This window comes from Calliphora vicina, chromosome 3 (genome assembly GCF_958450345.1).
Source record: "Calliphora vicina chromosome 3, idCalVici1.1, whole genome shotgun sequence".
Lineage (NCBI taxonomy): Eukaryota > Metazoa > Arthropoda > Insecta > Diptera > Calliphoridae > Calliphora > Calliphora vicina.
This window is the reverse complement of record NC_088782.1, coordinates 69,124,566-69,151,430: the sequence shown is the minus strand read 5'-3', so window position 1 is coordinate 69,151,430 and position 26,865 is coordinate 69,124,566. Positions and strand designations below refer to the sequence as shown.

At 28.8% G+C, this 26,865-nt stretch overlaps 1 protein-coding gene across 2 annotated transcripts in view; it reads left to right on the top strand.

Annotated features, from left to right (window-relative positions):
• LOC135953381 (capon-like protein) overlaps window positions 1–26,865 on the top strand; it is a 501,555-nt gene that overhangs the window by 402,060 nt on the left and 72,630 nt on the right. For both annotated transcript variants that reach the window (XM_065503265.1, XM_065503264.1), the window contains exons 3-4: window positions 8,617–8,712; window positions 8,791–8,958. In XM_065503265.1, the coding sequence (XP_065359337.1) occupies window positions 8,617–8,712; window positions 8,791–8,958 (264 nt within the window). The remainder of the gene's footprint in view (window positions 1–8,616; window positions 8,713–8,790; window positions 8,959–26,865) is intronic.

Below are 26,865 nucleotides of genomic sequence, written 5' to 3'. Positions count from 1 at the left end.
AAACGCTCATATAAAAATCACTCCTGAAAATCAAATTCATGCGTTGAAGTCCCTATATAGTTTTAAAAAATATATATTACTTTAACTCGACTTAATCATTTATAGATATGTAAATACAATTGGATAAAGAAAACAGATTGTATTATTATACCCTTCACCATCTGTGGCAAGGGTATATATAAATTTGTCATTCCGTTTGTAATTTCTACATTTTTCATTTGCGACCCCACAAAGTATATATATTCTGGATCGTTATAGATAGCGAAGTCGATATAGCCATGTCCGTCTGTATGTTGAAATCAACTTTCTGTAGCTCCCAAATAACTCACATACATGATTCATACATCAATATATAGGGAATTCTTCCGGTTCGGTTGCTATTTAAAATCGATAAAATCGATACATAAGTGGCTGAGATATAAGGATAACCTCGATTTTTGGCCAATTTTTTATATATATCTGGATTACTAAGTCATTAGTATAGACAATATGGATATCTAATGATAGATATTTCAAAGTTCATTGCAACGATCAAAATCGGAAAAAATATTTTTTTGTTTTTCAACAAAAAAAAATTTTTGTCATAATGTTTTTTTCAATAAATTTAAAAAAAAATTTTGTAAAAAACTTTTTTTAAATAAATTAAAAAACAGTTTCGAAAATAACAAAAAATCAATAAATTTAAAAAAATATAAAACTATTTTGAAAAAAAAAAATTTAATTTTAAAGTATAATTTGATGAAGGGTATATCAGATTCGGTACAGCCGAATATAGTTCTCTTACTTGTTTTATTTTTATTTTATCTGTTCATATGACTGACGCAAAGTACAAGTCACAATTTTGAAGATATTGCGACAAAATTTGGTACATAAATTGTTTTCGGCCCTAGGACGAAGCCTATTGAAATTAACTGATTCGGTCCATTTTTTCACCTAGCCCTCATACAAATGTCCTCCCGAAATAGCACTTTATAGGTCATAAATGTTTTATCTACACAAATTTCGGTCCAAATAAGTTTTATATAAATGGAAGTCGTGTCACCTAATTTTATAATGATCGGACCATAATTAGTCATAGCTTCTGAAAATCAATCGCAAAAATAAATTATTGAAATTTTAAAAGAAAAATGTTTTCGTTCATTTAACGTAGGGTATTAGATAATCTGGCTTGATCGACCATACTTACTTGTAGCATTTTAATAAAAAGAACTTAATTTTTTATTTATTATGGGAAACTGTGTTGTAATTCAAGTTAAACATATCTTACCAAGCATGAAAATCATGTAAACTCTGATGAAATAAAATTCTAGCCTCCCCTTTTTTTCTTATTAATGGAAATTATTTTCGTTTTACTTTATTTGTGTATATAACTACTAGCAGTTAGGTCGTAAATGAAACATAATTTTCTACAAATTGAAATAAAGTTCATTTAATAGAAATCCCTAACTTTGGGGTAAAAGACTTCCAACTGGAAATTAAATTAACAAGTGGAAAAATAAAACTTGTGAAGTTGGTTCTGAAAAGTATTGCAGGTTTTGTAATCTGCCCTTTGTGTTTTTCTTTAAGCAAATTCGTATTTAATTATTTATTACTTGAAATTTTAGTATGTCAACTGTGTATTAGCATTTATCATTAGACAATAGGAACATATCATATGTTCCCCTATAACAGAGAAAATTTCAAGACAGTGAGCTCTCAAAAATTAAGTCCATAATTTATGATGAAATGTTTTATTCCCTTTGGAAAAATCTAATTTTCTTATATGTACTCCACTTAGTTTTTTTGCTGTAAATATGTGGTGAAACGCTATTACCACCACATGTGTTCTAAATTTGACACCATTAATTCAAAGCATTTAGAAGACACACTCACATTTGTAGCTTTTTTCCCTAGTTTTATTTTATTTCCTTTCTCCATCTAATGTACTTTACTTCCTGCTCATCCCTTTTTAAGATATCAAAAATTATGCTCATGTGTACGAGTATCATGTTCTTTTGCTTAAAATATAGTAGATATTTTATCATACATTTATACTTTTTGCCAAAACCAGACTGTCACAAATTTCAAAAGTCATTTTAAAACAATTTAGCAACATGTTTGTCTTTTTGTCTTTACAGAGATTTTTGTGGTTCATTTTTCTGTTATCATTGAGGTTTTTTTTTTTTTTTTGCAAAAAGAAAATATAGATAATAATAAGCCTAGAAAATTATACTTTATCATGTACTTTACGAGCTCTATACTCTTCTGCTACTCCTGCCTTTACCACACATTTTCTAAAGACAAAAGCAAGAAAGTCTTTTGAAATTTAGTACTTTTTTGTGGGTATTTCTTTTGAAAACATAATAATAAAACGTAAATCATTGCTTTTTATGCCATTTAATATGGCATCCAATGATAATAGACAAATAATTTATGCATTTGTGATGAGTTTAAATTTTCCTTTTAGAAATTTTCATTATAAAATAAGAATGTATTACTGCTGACAAATGGGAAAATTTAATAAGAAATTATAGAGTTGAGGTTATTACTGGAAACGAAACAGTAGTGGAAGCAATATTATTAACCTGCATGGCTGTTTAAATTTAAATATTTTTAGGTCGAAATAGTTTATTTTGAGTAGGACAATATTTAAATGTTACAGAGTAAGCGATAACACAGACCAACAGCAAAAACAGGCTTCACTAACCACTATATAGATTTGATGCATAGTGGTTACCTAAGTACAAAAATGATAAAATTTTTGAATTGTATTGATAGATTTTTTTCTAAAATTGTGAAGTTTTTTAGATATTTCTCCACATAATTTATGATAACTCAAAAAAGGTTAGTCCGATATTATTAAATTAAAAAAAGTTCAAATTTAAATAACCTTTAATCTGTTTATATATTGATATCGAAGATAAAAATCGATTGAATTTTAACAAAAACAAAACACATGTAAAATGTACACTCAAAGTACTACACGCTTTTACGCACATACAACTTTCTGAAAATAAGCGAATTCACTTAATTGTCAATAAATTCGAAAATAATCCATCGATTTTTATGGTCGATAACTTATTTTGTTTCCATTACATGTGGCTTTGCAATAAAGCAATAAATTTAATTTTCTGCCGTTTTCGATTTTTCATGATTTATTAAAACAAAAAAATTTTCTATTTTCACGTGAAAAATATATTTTTTGCTTCAATTTCATATTATAACTCCGAAACTACTGAGCCGATTGAAAAGAAATATATATATGAAAATTTGTACATAGCATGGGGAAAATGTTTTCGAAATTCAATTCGAAAGAAGAACACTAACTCCTCAATTTTATGTATATCAAAGAAACAAGTAAAATTTTGTGAAAATGAGCGAATTCACTTAATTATGAATAAATTTAAAAAGAATCAATCGATTTTTATGATCGATATCTCATTTCATTGCTGTTATATGTGGGTTTACGTTAAAGTAATAAACCTGAACAATTTCTGCCATTTTCGATTTTTCATGAATATTTTATAACACACAAATTTGCTATTTTCAAGTAAAAAATATACTTTTTGCTTCAATTTATTTTAATAACTCCGAAACTACTGAGCCGATTAAAACGCATTACATAAACGGATTAAAGGTTATGTAAATCTAAAGATTATTTTAATAATATCGCACTAATCGTTTTTAAGTTATCATGAATTATGTGGAGAAACGTCTAAAAAATTCACAATTTTACAAAAAAAAAAAAAAATTAAAAAAAAAGCTCCTAAAATTTTTTCGATTTTGTTGCCCTGTGTAACCTTTTATGTTATATTGAAAACTATCCCATTCCTATTGATTGCAAGCCTCTTATAAATTTCTAATACACATTATTACGAAATTAAACTAACTGTCTATAACGATTGCTAACATTAACATTGAATCTGCTAAAAGCTCTAGAAATAGGACATTCTAGTTTTGTCCGTTAAGATAATTCATGAAGCTACTGGTAGATGATACTGTGTATAAATAGTGGCAGCGTTTGCAGTCGGTGATTAGTTTATCATAAAGGTAAAAACGTAAAAATATGTACATTTGTTCAAATCTCAACAGATTTGTTCAAATCTCAACAGATCTAAAAAGCTTTACCACTAAAAAATCGATATTTATCTTTTTATTGAATTAATATTTATTTCATTAAACAAATGACAGTGTAGAAAATATCACAATATTTTTTTTAAAAAAGTCATCTAATATCAATTTAATTTGATATTATCAAATAAACATATGTTGAAAATAGTGCTTACGTTTTTTCGTCTAATATTTGTAAGAAACGGCTTATAAAAGGCAACAAAATTAGATACAAACATTATTTAATTCTAAGACAAATTTCATATTGAAAGAACTTCCTCGTGTTTTTATTGCTACATCCTTAACCTCAACTGCTTATGTTCCTATAGGTAACTAAATGTTTTACTACATGTCTATTAAATTTAAAATCAAAATTAATGTTGTGTATGTAAGTACGTACATATATTTAAAGGAAATAAAGATAATTTTGGCTAAATTAGCTATTTGACAAACTCGATTTCAACAGGCACTATTTGGCAATTTATGCAAATTTAATCTCAATTTTCCACTATATCAAATTTAATAAATTCTTTGTCATCATATTTTTGCATTCAATTAAATTTATGGAAATTCTCAGGAATATCTTCTTTAACCCTCTAACCGGCAAGGCTGTCTTTAGGTGGGTATGTTAAATGTTGTAATGCTGCTTTATTTGGTTACTTTTCCCGTTATAACGATAAATATGTGTAAAGAGACAAACAATTTACTTATTGTGATAAACAAGAACGTGCACTTGTCTTTTATTTGTTTTTATTCCAACGTATTTATTTTTTTTGCAAACAATAACCTGGTATATTATTTTACCTCGAAATAAAATTGGCCGGTTAGAGGGTTAATATTAGAAATAATAAAATTTGCCAGGGCATGTTGAGTAGATCAGTTTTGTAGAATAAACTTATAGTCCAGCTGGTCTGAATTTTTTTTAAAAATTAAAAGGTGGAAAATGTAAAAAGCCGTATTTTTTACATTTTTTCCAAAGCGCATTTTGAATGAAATAACTATATTAAAAAAGCTAACATTTTTTCTGTGAAGCTCCTGATGAATAAATATAAGTTTTTTTTTATAAGAAGTTGGTATTTGTGAAAACCTTAAGACTTGAAGATTAACAGTTTAGTGTAATGAAATAATTTTATGAATTTTTCGGACGTCATTTACCTTAGAAACTGAACATTTTTAATATAGGGATTTTCCAAATTTGGAAACGATGTAGATCTAAATGTTCTTAAATCAATGGTATTATAATTTTTGACATATTTTTGTTTTCAAATACCAAAATTCCTATAATGGGGAAAATGTGTTTAGAAATGTGCCTATAGTGACGTTATTTACCGTGTGATAGATTAAATTTGGTTGGTTAACTGTTCGAATAATTCAAAATTACCGATTTTCGAATAACAAATAAACCGATTAATTTGTGTCGATTAACCGAAATTTCTGTTTTTTTGCACTTTAACATATTTGTTTGTATTTATTTTTCCATTTTAATTTAAATACAACATTACATATGTTTTCGAACATCCAAGAAACATGTTCAGTGAGTATAACAACTGACATATTTAATTTACTTCGATGGCTTAATATAGAAAGGTCGTATCTCAACTTTTAGTTACTTTATAGGAGAAGGAAAAAACTCAATAAAATCTGAAAATTAAAGTCAAAAACTAACAACTAAAAAATTGTAATATATCAACAAATACTTTTAGAAAAGTTGTTTGTTTTAATATAAACCAAAAAATATGCATTCAACATTAAATGTGTTAGGGTTTTTTTTCAAACTATTTTTGAAATGAGTTAGGGTTTTTTTAATTACTGTAAATCTGTTATTCTTCAAAATAGAAAACTGAATTTTTTAAGGGAGGTATACTTTAGTTTTGTCTACCAGAATATGTAAAAAATCCGATTTAGAAAAAACGAGATACGACCTTTCTATATTAAGCCATCGACATGTATTTGTCGAATGAGAACATGATAATAAACGAAACTGGAAACACTACTGAAATGAGTTTTTATCAGAACTTGTCGAAATTATTAAAAGTATTTAAAATCTAAAAAAAATTCAAAATGGACCTCAATGCTATAATGGAAGATTTTATATGCTTAGAAAAAAATAACTCAGATATTGGATATTCTTTGTCATGCCTTACTTTAGTTTTTTCGAGAGAGTTTTTTTCCAAGTCGAGTTTTATTAAAACTAAAGAAAATTATTTACTTTTTGGTTGAATTGTTATGTTTCGTTTATTTGTTATTTATGTTTTTGTTCATTTTAGTAATAAAATACTTAAATAAGTACAGAAAATTCGTGGTTTTATTTTTACTTTAAAATTTAAATATAAATTATTCGGTTAATCGAATAATTTAAAATTAACCGATTATTAACCGATTAAATCTATACCCCGATTAATTATTTGCTCGATTAACCGATTAAACCAGAAATCCGATTAATTGAATACCCTAGTAAAATTACTTTGTATGTATTTAAACAAGATATAGGGTTATACAAATGTGGAACCTTTTCGAGAAGCGGTGCTTTGCCTTTATAGATTTTATTACTCAAATTTTTATTTTTTTTTAATTTGGCAAAGCTTGGATAGGTTTGAGAGCGACTATGTCCGCTTAAGTGAGCCAAGTTTTACTTTTCACACTTTCGCAATAAGTCATCCTTTCGGATCATATACAAATTGTATATAGTCCCGAAGAAAAATTTTTTTACAAAAGAAAAATATAGGCCTTTTATACATTTTCCAATTTTTAATGCATGTAACTTTTTGTTAGCAAGTTTTGATTTTATTCAGAATTTTATAGCAAATATAGCTGATATTTTTAAAAAAATATTCGAGCCTCCATAGGCCAGCCTTATCTAAAAAAAGATCGAGCGGAATTAAAAAAAAATAAATAAATAAACCTAAATATATCTTGAACCAAAAGAGATAACTTACATATGCATGCATATTTTTTGTAGATGTTCTTAAGAACTATTTATATTTTAAATTTCAGCTCATTTGGATCAGTAATGGATTTTTGGCGATTTTTTTTAAAAAATGTGAAACCGAAGATGGCGTGTAATTTTGCTAATTAAGCGTAAAGAGCATTATTTACAAATTTGGCATCTTTGGTGACCTCCCCCAGAATTTTCCGACACACATTTTCGTGGAATATTTCAATCCTTAAATGTCCTTTCTGAAAGGATTTTTTGATTTTCTCGTAAAAAGGGTTAAATTAACCCCTAAAGAAAGCAGCTAGAGGTTTAAGATCTTCAACAAAAATGATCCTCATAAAATTCCACCATATAACTCTGACAATAAAAATTCTCTCAGACATTAACTTACAACAACTTTTTTCATTTAGTATCATGCTTCCTTCGACCAAAAAAAAAAACAAACAGAAAACTTTGACCCACTGTAAACAAAAATTCAGACCAGGTGGACTATAAGTTTATTCTACAAAAATGATCTACTCAACATGCCCTTTTAGAATTATAGGGTCGCTAATCTATTCTATGCTGTTGGACACTGCTATTAATAAATATAATTGAGTTTTCCATAAACATCTTGTGATTACATTTTCTATAGTTGATGAAAAATTTAAAATAAATTGACAGATTTAAGACCTTATAGTTTTATAAACCTTTTATAAATTTAAAAATCTATATATATAAAAATGAAATGGTCCATGTATGTAATGGCATCACGTGAGAACGGCTGGAGCGATTTGGCTGATTTCTTTTTTATTCGATTCGAAATTTTCAGGAGATGGTTTGTAAAGAAAAAAAATTCAGTCAAGTGCAATAAAAAATCTCCCTAAAGTATGCAGTACAAATTTAGATATTTTATTTGCTAATAAATAAGAACAGGCAGTTGTATGTGGGAGAAACTTGAAGAACTACCATTAGTAAATGCTACCGGGCGAAGCCGGGCGGTCAACTAGTTTATTATAAATATGAGGCTTAAAATAATTTAAAATTGTATAAATCATAATGATAGCCTTATTTCTATAAAAAAAAATTAATGTTTCTCATTTACCTAAGTTCCCTTTTCTGTACTACACAAACTTAATTAAAAATTTCTGAGAAAAATGGAATACAAATAAAGACAATAATGTAAAATGAGGTTACATTTAATTTATACACATTTAAGATTTAAATAAATGTAAGTGTTACATATTAAATTTGTCTCATTTATTGCATTTAAGCATGCTTTTAATAGGTCATTCGAAATTTATATTAAATATTAAAAAACAAAATGTAAAAGTTTTCTGTTTCATTAGTGTTCTTATTTTGAGAAAACTAAACAAACGAAAAACAATTTAATAAAAAACTTTTTTTCTAATTAAAATAAAAAAAGTGAGAAAAACAATTATAAGAAAGTTTTTGTTTCACTTGCTAAAAATGAAACAAAGTTTGTTTGTTCAACCAGCAGTTTCATAGTTTTTAGTTTTTTTTTTTCATTTTTAAAATTTCTATTTTTAAGTGACCAACATAAATAAAACAAAATTTTTAATAATTTATGATTTTCGTTTTTCTCTTTCTAGTACGAATGCAAAGTGCAGAATTTGAAAAAACGTAAAGTCACCATCCACATCTCCGTCAATGGTGTAAGAGTTGTGTTAAAAAAGCGCCGCAGAAAAGTAAGTAGAAAAAAGAGAAAAATAATAAATTTTCAAATAAATAATGTTTTTTTCTTTTATTTTTTGTTTCGTTTATAGAAAAAGAATTGGTCGAATGATTGCGAGGAAATTGAATTATTAAATCATCCTGTTTATCGTATATTTTATGTGTCTCATGACAGTAGTGATCTCAAAATATTTAGTTATATTGCAAGAGATGCCAGTACAGATACATTTAAATGTTCTGTTTTTAAAAGTCATAAAAAGGTAAGTGAATTTTTCTGCTTTTGTTTTAACCAGCCACATTCGTCTCGTCACGTCATATTTTACTATTTTTTTATTTTATCTTGTTTTTATTTTTTTTAAATATTTAATAATATACAATCATATACATATTTATGTGCAATACTTGTATTTGATTTGGTTTTTCTACATTTTATTTCAACCAGTATGAAAAATTTCTCTTAATTATATTGGCAAACTTCCAGTAGCCATCTATTTTGTCGGTGGTATCGCCGTCGCAGTCGTAGTTTTGTTTTTTTTTTCGTCTTGAGTTTGTATTTTATTATTATTATCGTTGTTGTTGTATTATATTTGCATATAAGCATTTAAGAAAAAATACAATCCAAATTATTTTCATATTTTGGTTGCACTCTACTCCAGGAAGTATAGAAAGTTGGATTGTCATAATAGCCATGGACGTTAAGATAAACTCAAAAGTGTCACAGTGCAAATGAACCTTCTGACACGTTTAAAAATATCATAATATCCATTGACATTGTGACTCTTATAATTAAAAAAAATATTACAATAGGACAGCCTTTGGTTGTATTGAGTTGATTCATTAAAATCTAAAGTCAGAATTAAAAAATATCAGCCATTCAGTCCATAAATCCATTCATAACATCTAATTATTTAGCTTCAATCAAAGAATTCATTCAATATTGAATTAATTTATAATGGAACTGTTCGGAACTAATTCAAAAATCATTCAACTTTTGAATGATTAAATCTTTGTTAATTCAAATCTAATACAAATTTAACTTAAATATTTTTTCTTCATTCAATTTGTTTTTATTTTTCTCTTAATCATTTACAAAATGAATTGAAAGAAATTGACATAAGTCTATTTGTAACAAGTTTGAATTGAAGATCAAGTTATTTTTTGACAGGTTTTAATTAAAGTAAACATGAATGATTCAATAAGGAATTATTCGTGAAGGAATGAATTCAATATGTTTGGAGAATTAAGGAATTAAAACAACGAATTAATTCTTGGTAAATGCTTAATAAAATAGTTAAGAGAACATGTTAAATTTGATTTTGAAAATTAAATTAAGAATTAATTCCTTCAAACCTTTGTTTTTAATACTATAGTTTAATAGATTGGAATTCAATTATTAAAACATCCAGTTTATACGAAAACTTCTATAAAAAATGAATTTTTGAAGCTTTATTGTTTTGAATATTTGACATAAGAGCAAAATCACTTTTCTTTTAAAATCCATGAAACCGAACTTAATTTCATATCAAAGTTGAAATTTTAATATGAATAGGTCGCATTCCAAAGGGCGTAGAGGCGACATATTCGAAAAATGAAACATGTTTTTTATACCAAAATATTTTCCGTAAAGATACCTTACAGAAAAATATAAAATTGTTATATGTTCTTAAAGAAAGTTTTTTTTTTAATAAAAAAAGAGTTAAGTCACCTTTTCGACCAAAAAAACAGCAAAAATCAACTATTTTATGAATATTTAAATTGAAAATCTTTTATTTGTGGATCCATAATCGGTATTGCTCTGAAATCTTGTCTATTCCGTCCAAAAGTACGACTTATATTTTTAACAACTAAGGTATGTCGAGGGTACCCTACTTTGAGCCCCCATAGCGCCACCCTTGGATTTTTTGTAGGGCCCATTTGAATAAATTCAACTCGAATGGCAACTTAAGCAATTCCTGCAATTCCTGATGAAGCAACTGCAATATCATTCTGCGAGCGTATCGTTGCAAAATCAACGCGATCAAAAAAGTTTTGCCAGTTCCACCGGGAACGTCAAACAAATCCCTTCAGTTCCATCTTTCACAACTTTCGTAAGTGTCGTACGCATATTTTTGTTGTCGATTCAACAGTTTAACGTTTCTTCGAACTGATTTCCTCAAGGTATCACAATCATATTGTTTCGCAACTCTTGCGTCGATTTTTAGAGAAATCGAAAAAAGTGGGCGTAGAAGTGGGAGTAGTCAATTTTTCTTTCTGTAAAAACTTAAATTCGATTACTACGAACATTTGAAAAAAATTAGCCATATCAGTGCAGCGCTTTTCCGATTGTAGATACATCGAAAAAAGTGGGCGTGGTAAATTTTTCTTTCCATAAAAACCTAAGTTGGACCATGATTAACATTTTAAAAAAATATTTCCAAATTGGTCCAGCCGTTCTCAACTGATGCAATTACCAACGGACGACATTTGATTTTTATTATATAGATTATTTGCATCAATCAAAAAAATTAAAGTGTTCAAACTTACGAATAAAAAAATAAATATAGAAGTGACAAATAAATATTTCAGTCATCAGCTTAGTGTTTTAAAATATATTGTACGTTGCGCCTAGGGATGCCAAACGGGGAATCCCGTTCCCGAAAATCCCGGGGTTTTCGGGATTTCTTAAATCCCGACGCCCGGGATTTTTTAATTTTAAATCCCGGGATTTTCGGGATTTTCCAAATCCCATTTTTCATAAATAAATAGGGAAATTGTAATTTTTGTGTGCCTTTTTCATGCATTTTGACATTCTACATGCCCAAATATCACAAAGTGATGTTCAGAAAAGTTGTTAAGCTCAACTACTGCTACAATATAGTTAATAAAGGAAAACGGTATTTTTGGTTTCCTTGAGTGGGGCTCTAGAAAATCAATTCTTCACCTTTTTTTTGTAAGTTGTCTAACAAAACTCAATTTAAATCCTCTTCAAATGGAATAGATTTTATCTCAGATAAAAATATTTCGATTGCTAAAAGATAAGGTACTGTTTTTACCAGTATGTACATTAGGGTGGGTCGAATTGTATGGACGATCAAAAACTAAAAAACGTATAGCAGAAACGCAATCTACGGAAAATTCTAAGAAAGTTGCCTCAAGAAACCATAGATATAAAATCAAATCCAGGCAAATCTCGGTATAACGAATCACACTTTAACGAAAATCCGATTTAACGCACGGTCAAATTCGTAACATTGACCACCTTATATAACGAACGTTTCAAAAATAACGAATATAAATTAATTGCTAAATAAAAAATTTTCTTTCAATTGTAAAGATATAATTATGTACGTTTCTTTCTTATAATTTTCGGGATTTTAGATTCCCGAAAATCCCGAAACCCCGGGTCGGGATTTCGGGATTTTTTACCAAATCCCGAACCCCGGGATTTTCAAAAATCAGTCCCGATTAGCATTTCTAGTTGCGCCTCAAGGTATGTGAAGTTTTTTATCAGATCGTTTTTACTAAAGCTAAAAAAGCTAAACCAAAACATTACGAATTGGAGCAAACGATTATTTTCATTTTCGTAAAATGTCTGTGACAGACCTGATATTTGTCAGTGAATGGTGTAGAGGAGAACGTCTGAGACAAATAATAAAATACAAAATTTCCTAAATGAATAAATAAGTCTTTAAAAACGTGAAAATTATCAGCCTAACTACGAAAGCCTTAAAATCGATTTTAAGTCCATAAAGTTGACTATTATTTTAAATTTCGTACCATAAAACAAATTTCAAATATAATTTAAAATGTTGTTTTATTATTTAAAAAGAAAGCTTTCAGTTTTGAACTTTTATGTACAATTTGTTTTTATAATTTCTTAAAATTTCTTCTTTTTATTTACATTCATTGAAAAATATTTTCAATTATTTGAATGTACAGTGACTCAAACGCAAAATCGGACAAGAGTTTGTCTGATATAAATGTGCTCTAAACATGAAAGGATGTACCAAAAAAATACACTCCACATACCTATATCTCTAAAAAATAACAAAAATTAATATTTGCATAATTAAAACTGTAAAATTTGGCATAAAAACCAAAATAACTCAATTTCTTGCGCCAAGCACAAAATCGGACAGAGTAAAATAAGTATTCAAAAGTGGGCGATAAATATTTAATTGCATATCCTTTGTTGTCTCGAATGATCTGTAATCGCTTTTGAATCAATTTTACCACGTTTTGGCATACTTCCGGCTCTATTGAGGTCCATGCTTTCAGTAAGGACTCTTTTATCTGAACTAACGTGTTAAATTTTATTTGATACTCTCTCCTAGCTAATTCCTCCCAAAGATGCTCAATTGCATTAAAGTCTGGGCTCTGTGCAGGAGTTTCTATAAGTTTGGGACAGTTATGGATCAACCAAATATTTGCAACACCTGATGTGAGCTTGGGATCGTAGTCTTGATAAATGGAAAAGATGTTTTCTGTACTCACTTTTTCGCACTTTGTTCTAAATTTTGTTTCAAAATGTTGAGATAGACAAATTTGTCCATTTTGCCATTGATAAAATGCAAATTGCATACTCCGGTACTCACTACGTAGTTTTTTTTTACATCCTGTTATGTTTAGAGCACATTTATATCACACAAACTCTTGTCCGACTTTGCGTTTGAGTCACTGTATATGTTGGAAAAAGTTTTGAAGCTTTTTTCAAATAAAAACAAAAGCTCTATTTTAAAATAAAGTCGACTTTAACAAAAATTAATTTTTTCGAAGAACTTGAAAATTTCTCAAATTTAAAAATAATAAAAAAATAAAACTAATTCAAATGGCCAACAATTGTCGAAAAATTATTGACAAAGTTAATTAATCGAAAGAGAAGTTCGACAAATTTGAAAATAGCTACAGTCGGGACAGAAAATTTGCCAAAACAAACTATTAAAATCAATTAAAGAATTATGGAATTATGTAAAACGACATATAACATTTCACTAGAACCGAAACACCGGTTTTCGCCTATATCTTCGACGTTTAAAAATAACTCTTTTCGCTATCAGGGATTTCCATTTTTCAATACCAAAATTCTCATGCATAAATACCCATCTGTAGCCTGCCTGAAAGTTCTTATTTACCCATCACGAATTTTTATTTTGGCAATTTTTAGTTTTATATGCAATTTAAATAAAAACAAAAAATGTACAAGTAAATACGTATATGTTTGTACATTTAAGAATGGCGGTGACCATATTAAAAATTTATGACCTAAACATGCACATGTTTTTAACATTTCCTTATTACTTTTTAAAGAAAAACAGAAAAAAAATATTTTTTTTTTGTTGAAAATCGTATTGGTGTCTGCAAATGTGTTTTTCATTTTATTTCTGAATTAAAAAAATGGAGAAAAATTATACAATTCTGTTGTTTGCCACAATAAATATTGAGTCTCTTGAATGAGACAAACTTTTATGTTTATATTTGTTTGTTGTCCGTCCGTTCGTCTGTCTGTCTATCGTTTGGTTTGCGGTACGTGTGGTGTCTGGTATCTCATGAAAGTGTTGCTTTGAATCACAGCTGCTATTTTGTTACTGCAGTCATATTTTATTGTCATTGTCCTAATAAAATTTATTTAGTTTCATTTTATTTTCCCAAATAGTGTGTTGTATGTATGTTTATATTTTACCACATAAAATAAATAAAATATTTATAAGAATATATGGACATATGGAGTAGTACATTATTAGTTTTTCCAATAGTTAGATGTATGATCAAATAAATTGTATTTTGTTTAAAATGCAATTAAAATTTAAACAAATTTGTTGGTTTTATAAACTTAATTGAAGCATTTTTGTATAAAAAGTTTTATTTGAGTTTTGTATGGGGTTTTTAAAACAAAATAATAATGGATAATAGTTACTTTTAATAAATTTAGCACATCGAAATATTTGTCGTAGATCCACTAAAGTATTATAATACGTCCTTAAAAAATTGTAAGACGATCCAACTGCACGTTTGACTCTGCCTGTCTGTCTGTTGATGTCACGATATGGCCTAAATTCAAATAAATTCAAAAATTCACCATTCCTTTGGTGAATACTATAATGTATTCGAAATCATACAAATTATTCTTTGATCAGTCCGGGACCAAATGTTGACGTTATGAGCAAAAGCCCAAAACATTAAAAAACTGGAATTTTTGTAAGCTTTTTTGGAAATTTCGAGATTTGCTCTTCCTATTGGGTGTATGACTTAAAAATGCAGGATTTTTTCAAATGTTTATCTTATATTTTCAAATATTTATGCATGGGGTATTCACATGGTCTACTATTTGGTCATATTGTCATAATGTTCTAATATATTTTGATATTTTAAACAAATTTTTCCTGTGTTTCAAACAAAAAAGTTCTAAACTAATAACACTATTTGAACTATGTTTATTGTTTTGTCATAAAATAATACTTTTTTTTGTTTAAAACACAACAACAACTATTATAATATATTAGGACATTATGACAATATGACTAATACCAGACCATGTGAATACCCCAAATATAAATTTAATCAACGTATTACCATCTTTCTGACAACATATGAATTCCGAGCCAAAAGAACTGCTCATCTTTTGAGGCCAAGGACAAATAAAACCAATATCAGAAGATACTCTGTTCCAAAGTGAAGCTTATAGCAGAAAGAGCGTCGGTAGTCGGACGGGCAAGGTCTGGACTATAAGGAGGGTGAGGCACTTCATTCTAAATAGTTTTTAACATGTGTTGCAACACGTGGCCTAGCATTGTCATGATGGAGTATTGCGGTTTCATATCTGGCCGCATATTCTAGACATGACCCCTTTCATCCCACCAATTACAGATCATTACTTTAATGCCACACAGTGGTATAGAAAAAAAGAAGAGGGAAATAAATCTTCTAAACCCTTATTCCGATTTGAATGAAATTTAACACGCGCAAAGAAGAAATTTTGTCGAGTTTAAGTTTTGAATTTGTAGCAACCAGAGGTGCGGTCAGGGGTCTCCAATGTAGGACACATCCGGTATGTTCAATTTTTAAAACGATCCTATTTCTTCGTCTGTGTTTAAGTGTTTAGAAGTTACAGATTTATTTCCCTCTTTATTTTATACCACTGTGCGACATGACTATTTGGCTTTGGCTAGTTGGCCGTGCTTCACATACGTTCTCTTACGCTTTGGGTTCTTGTAATGGATTTATTTTTCATCACAAACCATCTCTGGATAGTTTAAACCGATGCAACGTATTCACCATAAGCTTTGGTGAGCAATCGGTGTGTTTTAAAAAATAGAGGAGAGAGTGAATTAAACCGTAATTCGTCGGATTCATAGCCATCTGCTCTTCCTAATGTAGGCATATATGCATCCCAATTCCCTGTCAGATAATTCAGAGAGGCTACTAAATTAGCGTTTTCCTAAGAATCTAGCACGCAGATCTCCATCATGTTGGTAAGTTGTAGACGTTGCATTCCAAGTAGATATGAAGTGCACAGGCCATATCATTCTTGTGATTCGTTCACACATCGTGTCTGAGCAATATTTATCAGTTATTGCAAGTGGACAACGGAATGATACATAGGTTGTCTATCTTACGTTCACACAACAAGGTGCCTCTTTTCCCAAGAAATCAGAAATAAAATTTCCTACAATATCGCTGTGTCCACTGTGTCACCATCCCATTCAGGGATACCCAATGTTCTATAAACATATAAAGAAAGTTATTTTAAAAATAAAGATCCATCTAAAACAGTTATTATTATGAGGTGTTATATTTTTCCCGTCAGAAACTTCATTGCAACTGAATAATGATAATTTATTCAGTTGCAATGAAAGATGCTTAAAGCGGCAAGCTTTAGAACGGGAAAAATAAAACTCCTCAAAAGAATTTTATTTTCTGACGAGAAAAATAAAACTCCTAAAATGACTTTTATTTTATGACCGATAAAATAACACTCTTCAAATTAATTTTTTTTACGACAGCTATTTAATACTCATTTTTAAGAGTTTCATTACAACTTTTATTTTTGCGTTGAATACTAACTGTTAACTATGGAGTTGTGATGATTTCTTTATATCACCATAGATTCTGAAAGAGCACGTCAATACGAATCTATTGGTATATTACAGTATAGGTCTCCGTTGACTCTAACATAGAGATTTTTTGATTTCTGTATAACCGTTATTTACGGTCCCCGATAAACACCTGTTAAGAATTTAATCGCTACTTGGCTCTCAGTATATATACGAATATCCCTACCAGATATTTTGTTAAGTCTGAGCCAGTTAGCCGCTCTTTTAATAGCCGGTAAAATACTACATCCATTTGGGAGTCTAAAGGACATCCTAACGGAAAAAAGATAGTCTGATGTATTTGAAATGTTTTTGTAAGTTTTTGGTCTTTGCACAAAAATACTAATAAAAAATTAAGACCTATAGGGCTTTAAGTCTTGTATGTTTAAATCTATGACCCATTTAATTTGAAATTCTGAATAATATTAAAATAATCAATTTTAATCAAATGTCTCGAAACAAATCTTAAATTTAGCTTTGTATACTTTTTTATATGTGCTACTGTAAAACTAAATAGCTTTTAAATTGTGCTGGACTAAAACTATTCCAACGAACTATGAACTATTCTATGATGCTCGACACAAATAAAATGCTTTAAATAGAAATTATTTTGTTTATTTTCACAGTGGAATAATTGTTTGGGCAATTTAATGATGCTGTAAAATTTAAATTACCCAAAAATTTTTCCATATACTCAGACTATTTGAAGAAATCAATATGTTGTGTACTAAACTAACTCAACCTGTAAGAATATGTGAATTTCTATTTTAAATATTTTGTCAAAAGTGTGTTTTTGTTATTTTTGATTTGTTTTTCCAACGAAATAAAGATTTTCGTTGTATTGCCCTGAAAGTGGGCATTGTACTCGTGTTTTGAAATGAGTGAAATAATTATTCGCATAGTAAACGATTTTCAGACACACTATATGAATATTTATTGAATGAAATATGTATCAGATTCTTTTATCAGTTGATGAACGGGTTTTGAATTGCTTAACCTTCGCTTTACCAATACTCACCCGGTTAACCTCTCGGTTTTTATTAGTTTAATAGTTTTTTTCATTTTGTTTCGATTTAAATAAAATTTAAAATTTAATTTAAACAAATTTTAGAGTTCTATATAATTTAATAATAACATTTGAACCTTTTTATACGGTTTTTTCGATTTTTTAAAATTTTGTTCGTCGGATATATGTATAGAAGTACAGTACCATCCGGGTGGGTATTGGTAAACCATGTACATAAAAAACCCTTTGGTATAGGGAAGGTTAACTCAGATTAGAAATCAGAATCTGTTATAAAATCTCGATTTTTAATTAAATCGTCCCTAATTCTAATTTATTCAGATCTTAGATTCAATTTAAACAAGCTAATTGCGAAAATCAAATCAGCACACATTGTTTTTTAAAGTAATGTTTAACTGTCAAATTCTGACTGTTGTTTTTGATATAGAGGCAATCAGATTATTGTGAACACATTTAGCTAGGACACAATCAGCATGTAAGCGGAGACACAATACAGTATTATATTGCCAATTTTCGATAAAATTTGGAGCCAATTAAGTAGGTACTTTGAAGTGTCAAATCACAGTAAAGCTCTTAATTCTAAATCTGTTCTATCTAAATCTATAACAAGTCATACACAATACTTTCCAAGATCACCAATAATAAATGCTTTTCCCGGTTACATATCTCTTAATAAAATAAACATACATACCTATGTTTTATAACTTGACAGCCAGCAATAAATCATCTCTACTGTGAAACACACAGTAAGATTTGTTTTTTGCACCTGAATGTATAAATTTGCCAGCATGAATGTGAACAATATATAAATTCGAATTTATTTATGAATATTTAAGCGAATATGTTACGTCTTTAGTTATTTATATTTATATACATACATACATTCATTCATATATTATAAACAGGGCAAGTTTTTCAAGCAAAAAAACAAAAAAAGTTAGCTTTTGCATATTTTACAAGTTTTTGAAAAATAAAGCAGTTTTGGCCAAACCCTGCATAACTTCGATTATTATTTCTTTACAGAAAATATTGCTTTCTGAAACATCGGATATTAGAAGTAGATCCCACCACATACATATATATATTTTGGGTCCTTATGAAACTTAAAGACAAACCAACTATGTCCGTCTATCTTGGGAGGAAAACCTTATTTTTGTCATGATTTTTTTTTTTTTATAAAATTTTGGTTTTTTGGCTTTTTGTGCAACAAATAAATATAACTTCATTTTGGAAAATGGAATAACAATTTATTGTTCCTTGTAAAACAATGTTTTTTTGCAAAAAAATATAAATTTAAACCGGTATTTTTCCAATGCATATCCATGCTTTTTATACCCTACACCACCATAGTGGGGAGGGTATAATGCGTTTGTGCAGATGTTTGTAACGCCCAAAAATATTAGTTTAACACCCACCTTAAAGTATACCGATCGACTTAGAATCACTTTCTAAGTCGATTAAACGATGTCCGTCAGTCCGTCCGTCCGTCCGTCCGTCTGGTCGACTGGCTGGCTGTCCATGAAACCTTGTGCGCAGAGTACAGGTCGCAATTTTGAAGATATTTCGATGAAATTTGGTACATATTATTTTTTCGGCTCAAGGACCAAGCCTATTGAAACTGGCTGAAATCGGTCCATTATTTCACCTAGCCCCCATACAAATGTCCTCTCGAAATTGGACTTTATCGGTAATAAATGTTTAATTTATATATGTATCTACACAAATTCCGCTCCAAATAAGTTTTATATATATAAAATTCATGACACCAAATTTGGTTACGATCAGTCCATAATTAGTCATAGCTCCCATATAGGCCCGCTTCCGAAAATCACTTTAACGTGCATAAATCGCTTAAAAATTTTGGTATACACACAAAATTCAACATAGTTAACTTTAATATAGAAATAAATCACACGACCTAATTTCATGGTGATCGGTCCATAATTGGTCATAGCCCCCATATAAGGCCCACATCCGAAAATCACTCAAAAATATAAATTATTGAAATTTTAAAAGAAAAATGTTTTTGCTCTTTTACTTAGTGGTCGGGATTGACCGATCATACTTTCTTACTTGTTTTTTTTGAGTTTATTTGCTTGCTTATTTTCAATTTCTGTTGTGAATATTTAAACTTGCCCTGATTATAACTTCATTTCTGCCATTCTAAGAAAAACTCTCTATTAATTCAACGCTTTGGCAAGTAACAACAATTAAAAATTATTAGCAAATTAATAACAATCATACGCTTAGTTGTTCCCCAGCTATAAAAAACCAACATACTTTCGTATACAAAAAAATAATAAACTTACTTTACGCATTTAAATACAACACACACTCACAAGTAATTTGTGTTAGATTTCTTGCCACTTTGCTGAATCCAAAATTAGATACAGAATATTGGACAAGACGTTGAAATAATGATTAATTATTTCACACAAAAAAAAAGTTGGAAGAAAAAACAAACGCAGAATTAAAATATTTATAAATACAAATAAACAAAAAACACCGACAAATGTTGTTCTTCTTTGAAAGTAAAAGAAAAGCAAGAAAAAACAAAATTTTAACATCTAATTACTGGGGTAGGATTTTTCAGTGTTAGGTTAGGAGGGCTCAATAATTTCGTAAAAGACTTTCTAAAATCTATAACAATTTATCTGCACAAATTCAGATAAACCTGTTTTACAGAGATCCGCTGTAAAAATTTTCTAGTTCCGCGCGTTTAAAAATTCAAATTTCAAAATTTCACTACATCATTGGTCTTTTTTTAATATCTGACACAATTTTGTTATAATTATTACACAGGGCAACAAAATCTAAAAGATTTTAGAAGCTTTTTAAACCACTAAACAATTTTGATGTATTGTGGTTCCAGTAGTACAAATATGGTCAAAATTTTAAAGTCTATGGAGAAGTTTTTTTTAAAAAAATTTTTTACACTTATAACTCAAAAAGGGTTATTAAAATAAACTTAGAATAGTTTAGAATTATATAACCTTTAATCCGTTTATATATTGCATTTTAATCGGCTCAGTAGTTTCGGAGTTATAATAAAAAATTTAAGGAAAAAATATATTTTTTACGTTTTTTGTGTTTTAAATTTTTTACGTTTTTTGTGCAAATTTTTGTGTTTTAAAAAAATTACCAAATTTATTTAATTGTGAATAACTTCGAAAAGAACACCGTCCGACAAATAGAGAAAAAAATCATTAGACTCGAACCGGATAATATACATCTGAAATGGAGAAAAACTGTGTTTTCAGTTTTTCATTTCGTGATACTGTGTCCTTTTTTAAGGACTTCAAAGTTTCAAAGAAGTACATTTTTCAAAAAATATTTAAAAATACTCCTGCTATTCCAACAATGACAAATTGAATGTCAAAAGAACAAGTAGAGTTGTAAAATATTATGTATTATCTTTATTTTATCCTGTAAGGATCAAAAGATGTCAAAAATGTTTATCCTTTAATATCCTTTAAGATTGCCAATAAATTCCTTTTAAAAATAATAGTGCGTTAAAGACCCAAATATTCTATACTAAATGTCAAAATTTCATCCTTTATCTATATAAAGGTCAAATTAAAATATAAAAAAAAAATTATTAGTATACAAAAAAGTTTTATTAAGAAAAGTGCATGTTTATAAACTACACCACCATAGTGGGGGAGGTATAATGGGTTACGGCTGTTGTTTGCAACATACAAAAATATTGTCCCAACACCTACCTTAAAGTATACCAATCTGCTCAGGATCACATTCTAAGCGATGTCCGTCCGTCTGTATGTCCATCCATGTAAACCTTGCAATCAAACTACAGGTCGCAGGTTTAAAGATAATTGGACAAAATTTGGCACAAACCTTTATATTGCCCCAAGGACAAAGGATATTGAATTTAGTTACAATCAGCCCATTATTTATCCTAGCCCCCATACAATTGGCCTATTTGAAAATAGTTAAGCTCTCATAAATATCTTAATTATAAACATATTCAAACCAAATTCAGCACAATTATGTTTTATGTAAGCCGAACTCTCACGACCAAATTTCGTGATGATCGGTCAACAATATTCCATAGCTACCATATAAGCAACATTCTCGAAAATGTCATTAATATATGTACATAAATCTCTGAAATATGTCAGCATCCAAACAAAATTCAACACAAATATGTTTTGTATATTCGCAATTCAACCCACCAAATTTTGTGACGATTGGTCCATAATTAGTCATAGCTGCCATATAAGGCCCACTACCGAAAATGTTGGTATTCAAATAAGATTCAACACAAATAAGTTTCATATCAAAAGAAAACTCTTTATAATCATATACCCTAATAAGACTCTACGATTTTATTTGTTTATTAAAAAGTCTTCTTCGTTGCTTTTCACAACGGATTTTGTTATATTTTTTTCGAACGAAATATTAAAATAAAATATAAAAAATCAAAAATTCAAATTTAAAATATTTTTTAACACTTAAGTAGTTAAGATAGAAGGATGAAATTTTGGCATGTGTTCAATATTTAGATCTAAAAGGATTTTTGACATCTTTTGATCCTTACAGGATAAAATAAAAATAATTCGAAATATTTTACAACTCTTCTTGATCATTTGACGCCAAATTTGACATAGTAGGATGATCAGAAATATTTTAAAACATTTTTTTAAAAATGTATTCCTCTGAAAATTTGAAGTCCTTTTAAAGGAAACAGGTTCACGAAATGAAAAACTGATAATGCAGTTTTTCTCCATTTAATTTATTGCTTCAGACGTATATCATCCGATTCGTGTCTAATATTGAGCGTCGTACGGTGGAATATATCGATTTTTATGGTCGATATCTCATTTTGTTCCCATTACATGTGGCTTTGCGATAGAGCAATAAATCTGAACAAAATGTGCTGTTTTCGATATTTCATGATTCTTTTAAAACAAAAAGAATTGCTATTTTCATGTAATAAATATATTTTGTGCTTCAGTTTGTTATTATAACTCCGAAACTACTGATCCGATTGAAACGCAATATATATGTATGTGAAAATGTGTACATAGAATGGGGAAAATGTTTTAAAAATTCAATCAATCGAAAGAAGAACATTAACTACTCAATTTAATGTATGTATATCAAACAAAAAAGTAAAATTTTGTGAAAATGAGCGAATTCACTTAATTGCGAATAAATTCGAAAAGAATCAATCGATATTTATGATCGATATTCCATTTTGTTTCTGTTATATGTGGCTTTGCGATAAAGCAATAAACCTGAACAATTTCTGCTGTTTTATATTTTTCATGAGTTTTTTAAAAAACAAAAATTTATTATTTGCTTCAATTTGTTGTTATAACTCCGAAACTAATGAGCCGATTAAAAAGCAATATATATTTAAGGCTATGTCAATTTTAACTTTTCTAAGTTTAGTTCAATAATATCCGACAAACACCTTTTGAGTTATCATAAATTATGTGGAGAAACATCTAAACAAATTCAAAATATTAAAAAAATAATTTTTTTTTATTTATTTATTATTTTTTCAACAACCTAGCTTATTGGCCATAATCGGTTATAAATTTCTACTTAATACTTTAAAAATATAGTGGTTAGTTAAGCCTTTATTTGCTGTTGACCTGTGTAATAAAAGACGATTCCTTTAAAAAGTAATTTATTATTTATTTTGTAAATGAAGTGAAACATGTTAACTTAAGCCACCTGTCGAAACTGGCCCTTTACTATAAAGAAAATAAACGCAAACCTAATTTCTTTAAGTAGTTGTTTACTTCCGTGAAATGTTTCAAAGTTCATACGATTTTAGACAACTCAAAACATTTGAACAACATCTTTCTAATAATTATTTGTTTTGTACTTTTTTTTTGGATTCACAAGCATGTTTCTTGTTTCTTTCGTCTACATATCTCTAATTTTGTTTGCTAAATAGTATGTACATTGTAGTGACGTCACTAGAAATTTCAATTCTATAAGTAAATCTTCATTATAATAAATATTTCTACACGCTAAAAAAAATATGCTTAGCGTAATCATAGTGAAAAACTACTGCACCAAATATAATGAGGATTTACACTGTATCTTTTATGATTATTCGTTGAGATGTTTGAAGAGAGACAATCTCATAGAAATGTTTATCAGAAACTTTGAAATTGTATATCAACTAATGAATTAAGGAAACAGAAAGCGATCATAATGATCATAACTTTAATTGTCGTGAGCATGTTGCCATCATGTTATTTCTCTGCGTGTTCGTGTCTTATGTTTACACTTCGAAAATGTATAAATACTCATGTATGTACAATATTGTACTCAATGTACAATATTGTGTATAAATATACAAGTACTTTTATATAAATTTATTTTTACATGTGTAAACATAAATATACACTGTAGTGTAATAATAAAGTGAAATGTATATAAACAACATGAAACACTTAAGAAAAACCAACAAACACAGTTTCTTAAAATGCACTCTCCAATTTTATTTTTTTTTTGTTTGTATTTTCTTTTTGCGCTGAAGTAAATAATAAACCTCATGAAATGTTATTATAAGTCCTTAAACCAAAAAAAAAAAGAAAAATAATTGCAAAAAATACAAAATAAAAAACGGCTGCAACTGTGCAGCACAATTGTGGCTGAAAATCACCATTAAAATTAATGATGTTCTCTTTAACATCCTACATGGATGCAATATGCAGTATAAGTACAATTCTAGTAAATTACACTTCCATAATTTGTATGAAGTGGCTTTATGCCCTATAAAGTTAAGTTGTTGAATCTTATAAATATTTTTCATTATTTAAACTTTAATATACATTAATTTTGAAAAAGTGTTAATTGCATCAAATGTTGCATACTTTTTAACGCAAACTTTATGAGTCAAACTAAGCAAGAAATTTGTATAATGACACATTTTCCATACATTACAGGTACGTAAATTAGGGTGTTGTTTGTTGAAGAATTTGAAGGAGTATGGACTGGATTATAGTTACATATACTTAACATAATAAGCCACCTCTTGTAAACTTTTTTAAACGGCTAATGTTAAAGCATTCTGCAGTGGTTCTGCTGCTTTGAAATACGTTTTCAAAAGAGAAAATTTAGTTTTAGCAAAAACAAAAAATTCTTTCTATGAAATCATTAAAATTTCCCGCGATCAACATTTTTTTTTGGTATTTTCAAAACTTCTATTTTGTAAAATTTTGTTTAGCATATTCAAAAAATTCAAGACTCTCCAACTGTAACTAACTCTCATACATGGGGTGTCCCAATAAACCATCGATATTGTGTTGAGCTATTTATCTGAGGGATGCGGGTTCGATTTCCGCCAGGGACTCTGCGTGTATCTGCAGACAAGCTAAAGGCTTCGCAGTTTGTATTTGTTTAAAAAATATAAATAAAAAAAAAAGTTTGAAATATCTGTGATTTAAACGCTAACAGGAAACGTAACCCGTAAAAATGTTGGTAAATTTCATACAGGGCTTTTTATCTTACTTCAAAGGGATAAATTTATTGGGTGTATGACTTAAAAATTTAGGATTTACAATAAATGTCGTATATTTTGAACACGTTTTTTGTTTTTAATAACTTATATGTCATTGTGTAGGGTACATATCTACCATTTATTCTCACTTAGTAATTGAGCATTTTTTTGCTCCGAAAATGTGGAATTTTGTGGGAAGTTTTATCTTTCTTCTTTAATTGCACAGCTTGAACACAAAGAATTGGAGACATTACTCAATGAAAATTGTTGTGAAACTCAACAGCAGTTCGCAAAACCATTGGAAGCTACTCAAGCAGCAATTTCGAAATGTTTGCGAGCAGCAGGATTCATTTAAAAGCAGGGAAACTGTGTACCATACGAATTGAAGCCCGGGCAACCAGCCAAAGCGACACCAAAGCCAAATATCTATGGCGTTAAGGTAATTCTCTGTATTTGATGGGAACAAACGGGTCCCATCTATTATGAGCTGCTGAAATCTGACCACACCATCACAGAGAATCTGTACCGAACGCAAATGATTCTTTTAAAGCATTGGTAGGCAAATAGAGGCATTTAATTTGTGTGCTTTTTTGGGTAAAAAAATAAAATATCCACAACAACATCAAGCAACTGAATGAAATGTGTGTATTTTTACGCTCTTTTGTTCACATTCGGGTTGTTTGACGAAAATCATCGTAACCTGAACAATATGAACGCCTACCATGGGTTTAAAGCGAGCATAATAATATCATCATGGCAACGCTTGACCACGTGTTACAATACCTGTTAAAAAGTATTTAGAATGAAGTGGTTGGAAAATTTTGCCTCTTCCGCTTTATAGTCCAGACCTTGGCCCGTCCGACTACTATTTGATTCGATTGATGCAGAATGCTCTCTCTGGGATACGCTTCAAAATAAAAGCTAAAAATTCGAACAAATTCCGCATTTTTATGTCATGCATCAATAAATAAAATTTAATCTTCAGATCTGATGAAATATTTAGCTGAATCTTCATGAAAATCTCTTTCTAAATACAAAATAATTCGTTTCCTTTCTATGAAAAATAGCAAATATTTAAAACTTTTAATTTTGACCACAGTTTTAGAAGTGTTTACGTTTTGCGATTTTAATAAAATATGCAGTATTTTAGGAATTCCATAAGACATCAGAAACAATTGGATAAAAAACACATACACCCCTATTATGAATCAATATTTCACATTAAATGTGTTCCCTTTTCCCATTTCTCGTTCATTAACTTTATTCGCGTAGCAGCAATAAGCAGCTGTTATGTACAAAATCAACTATTGTGAATGAAAAGTTCATGGGAATATCACGATAGCAATTTTCAATATTTCATGGGAACAAAATTTCTATTTTTATTTTGTTTTATTTCGCAAAGCTCACAATTTTATTCCCGATTTAAATTTTTGTGGAAAATTAAAAAATTTACGTATTTTGTATCTTCTAATATTGGTAAGTTATGCAGCTGATGTTATATTTAATTGATTTGAGATTCATTTGGAAAATAATTATGTCCTCTTTATTTTAAAAGTATTCAGAGGGACTTTTGAAAAGGTTCTTCACAAAA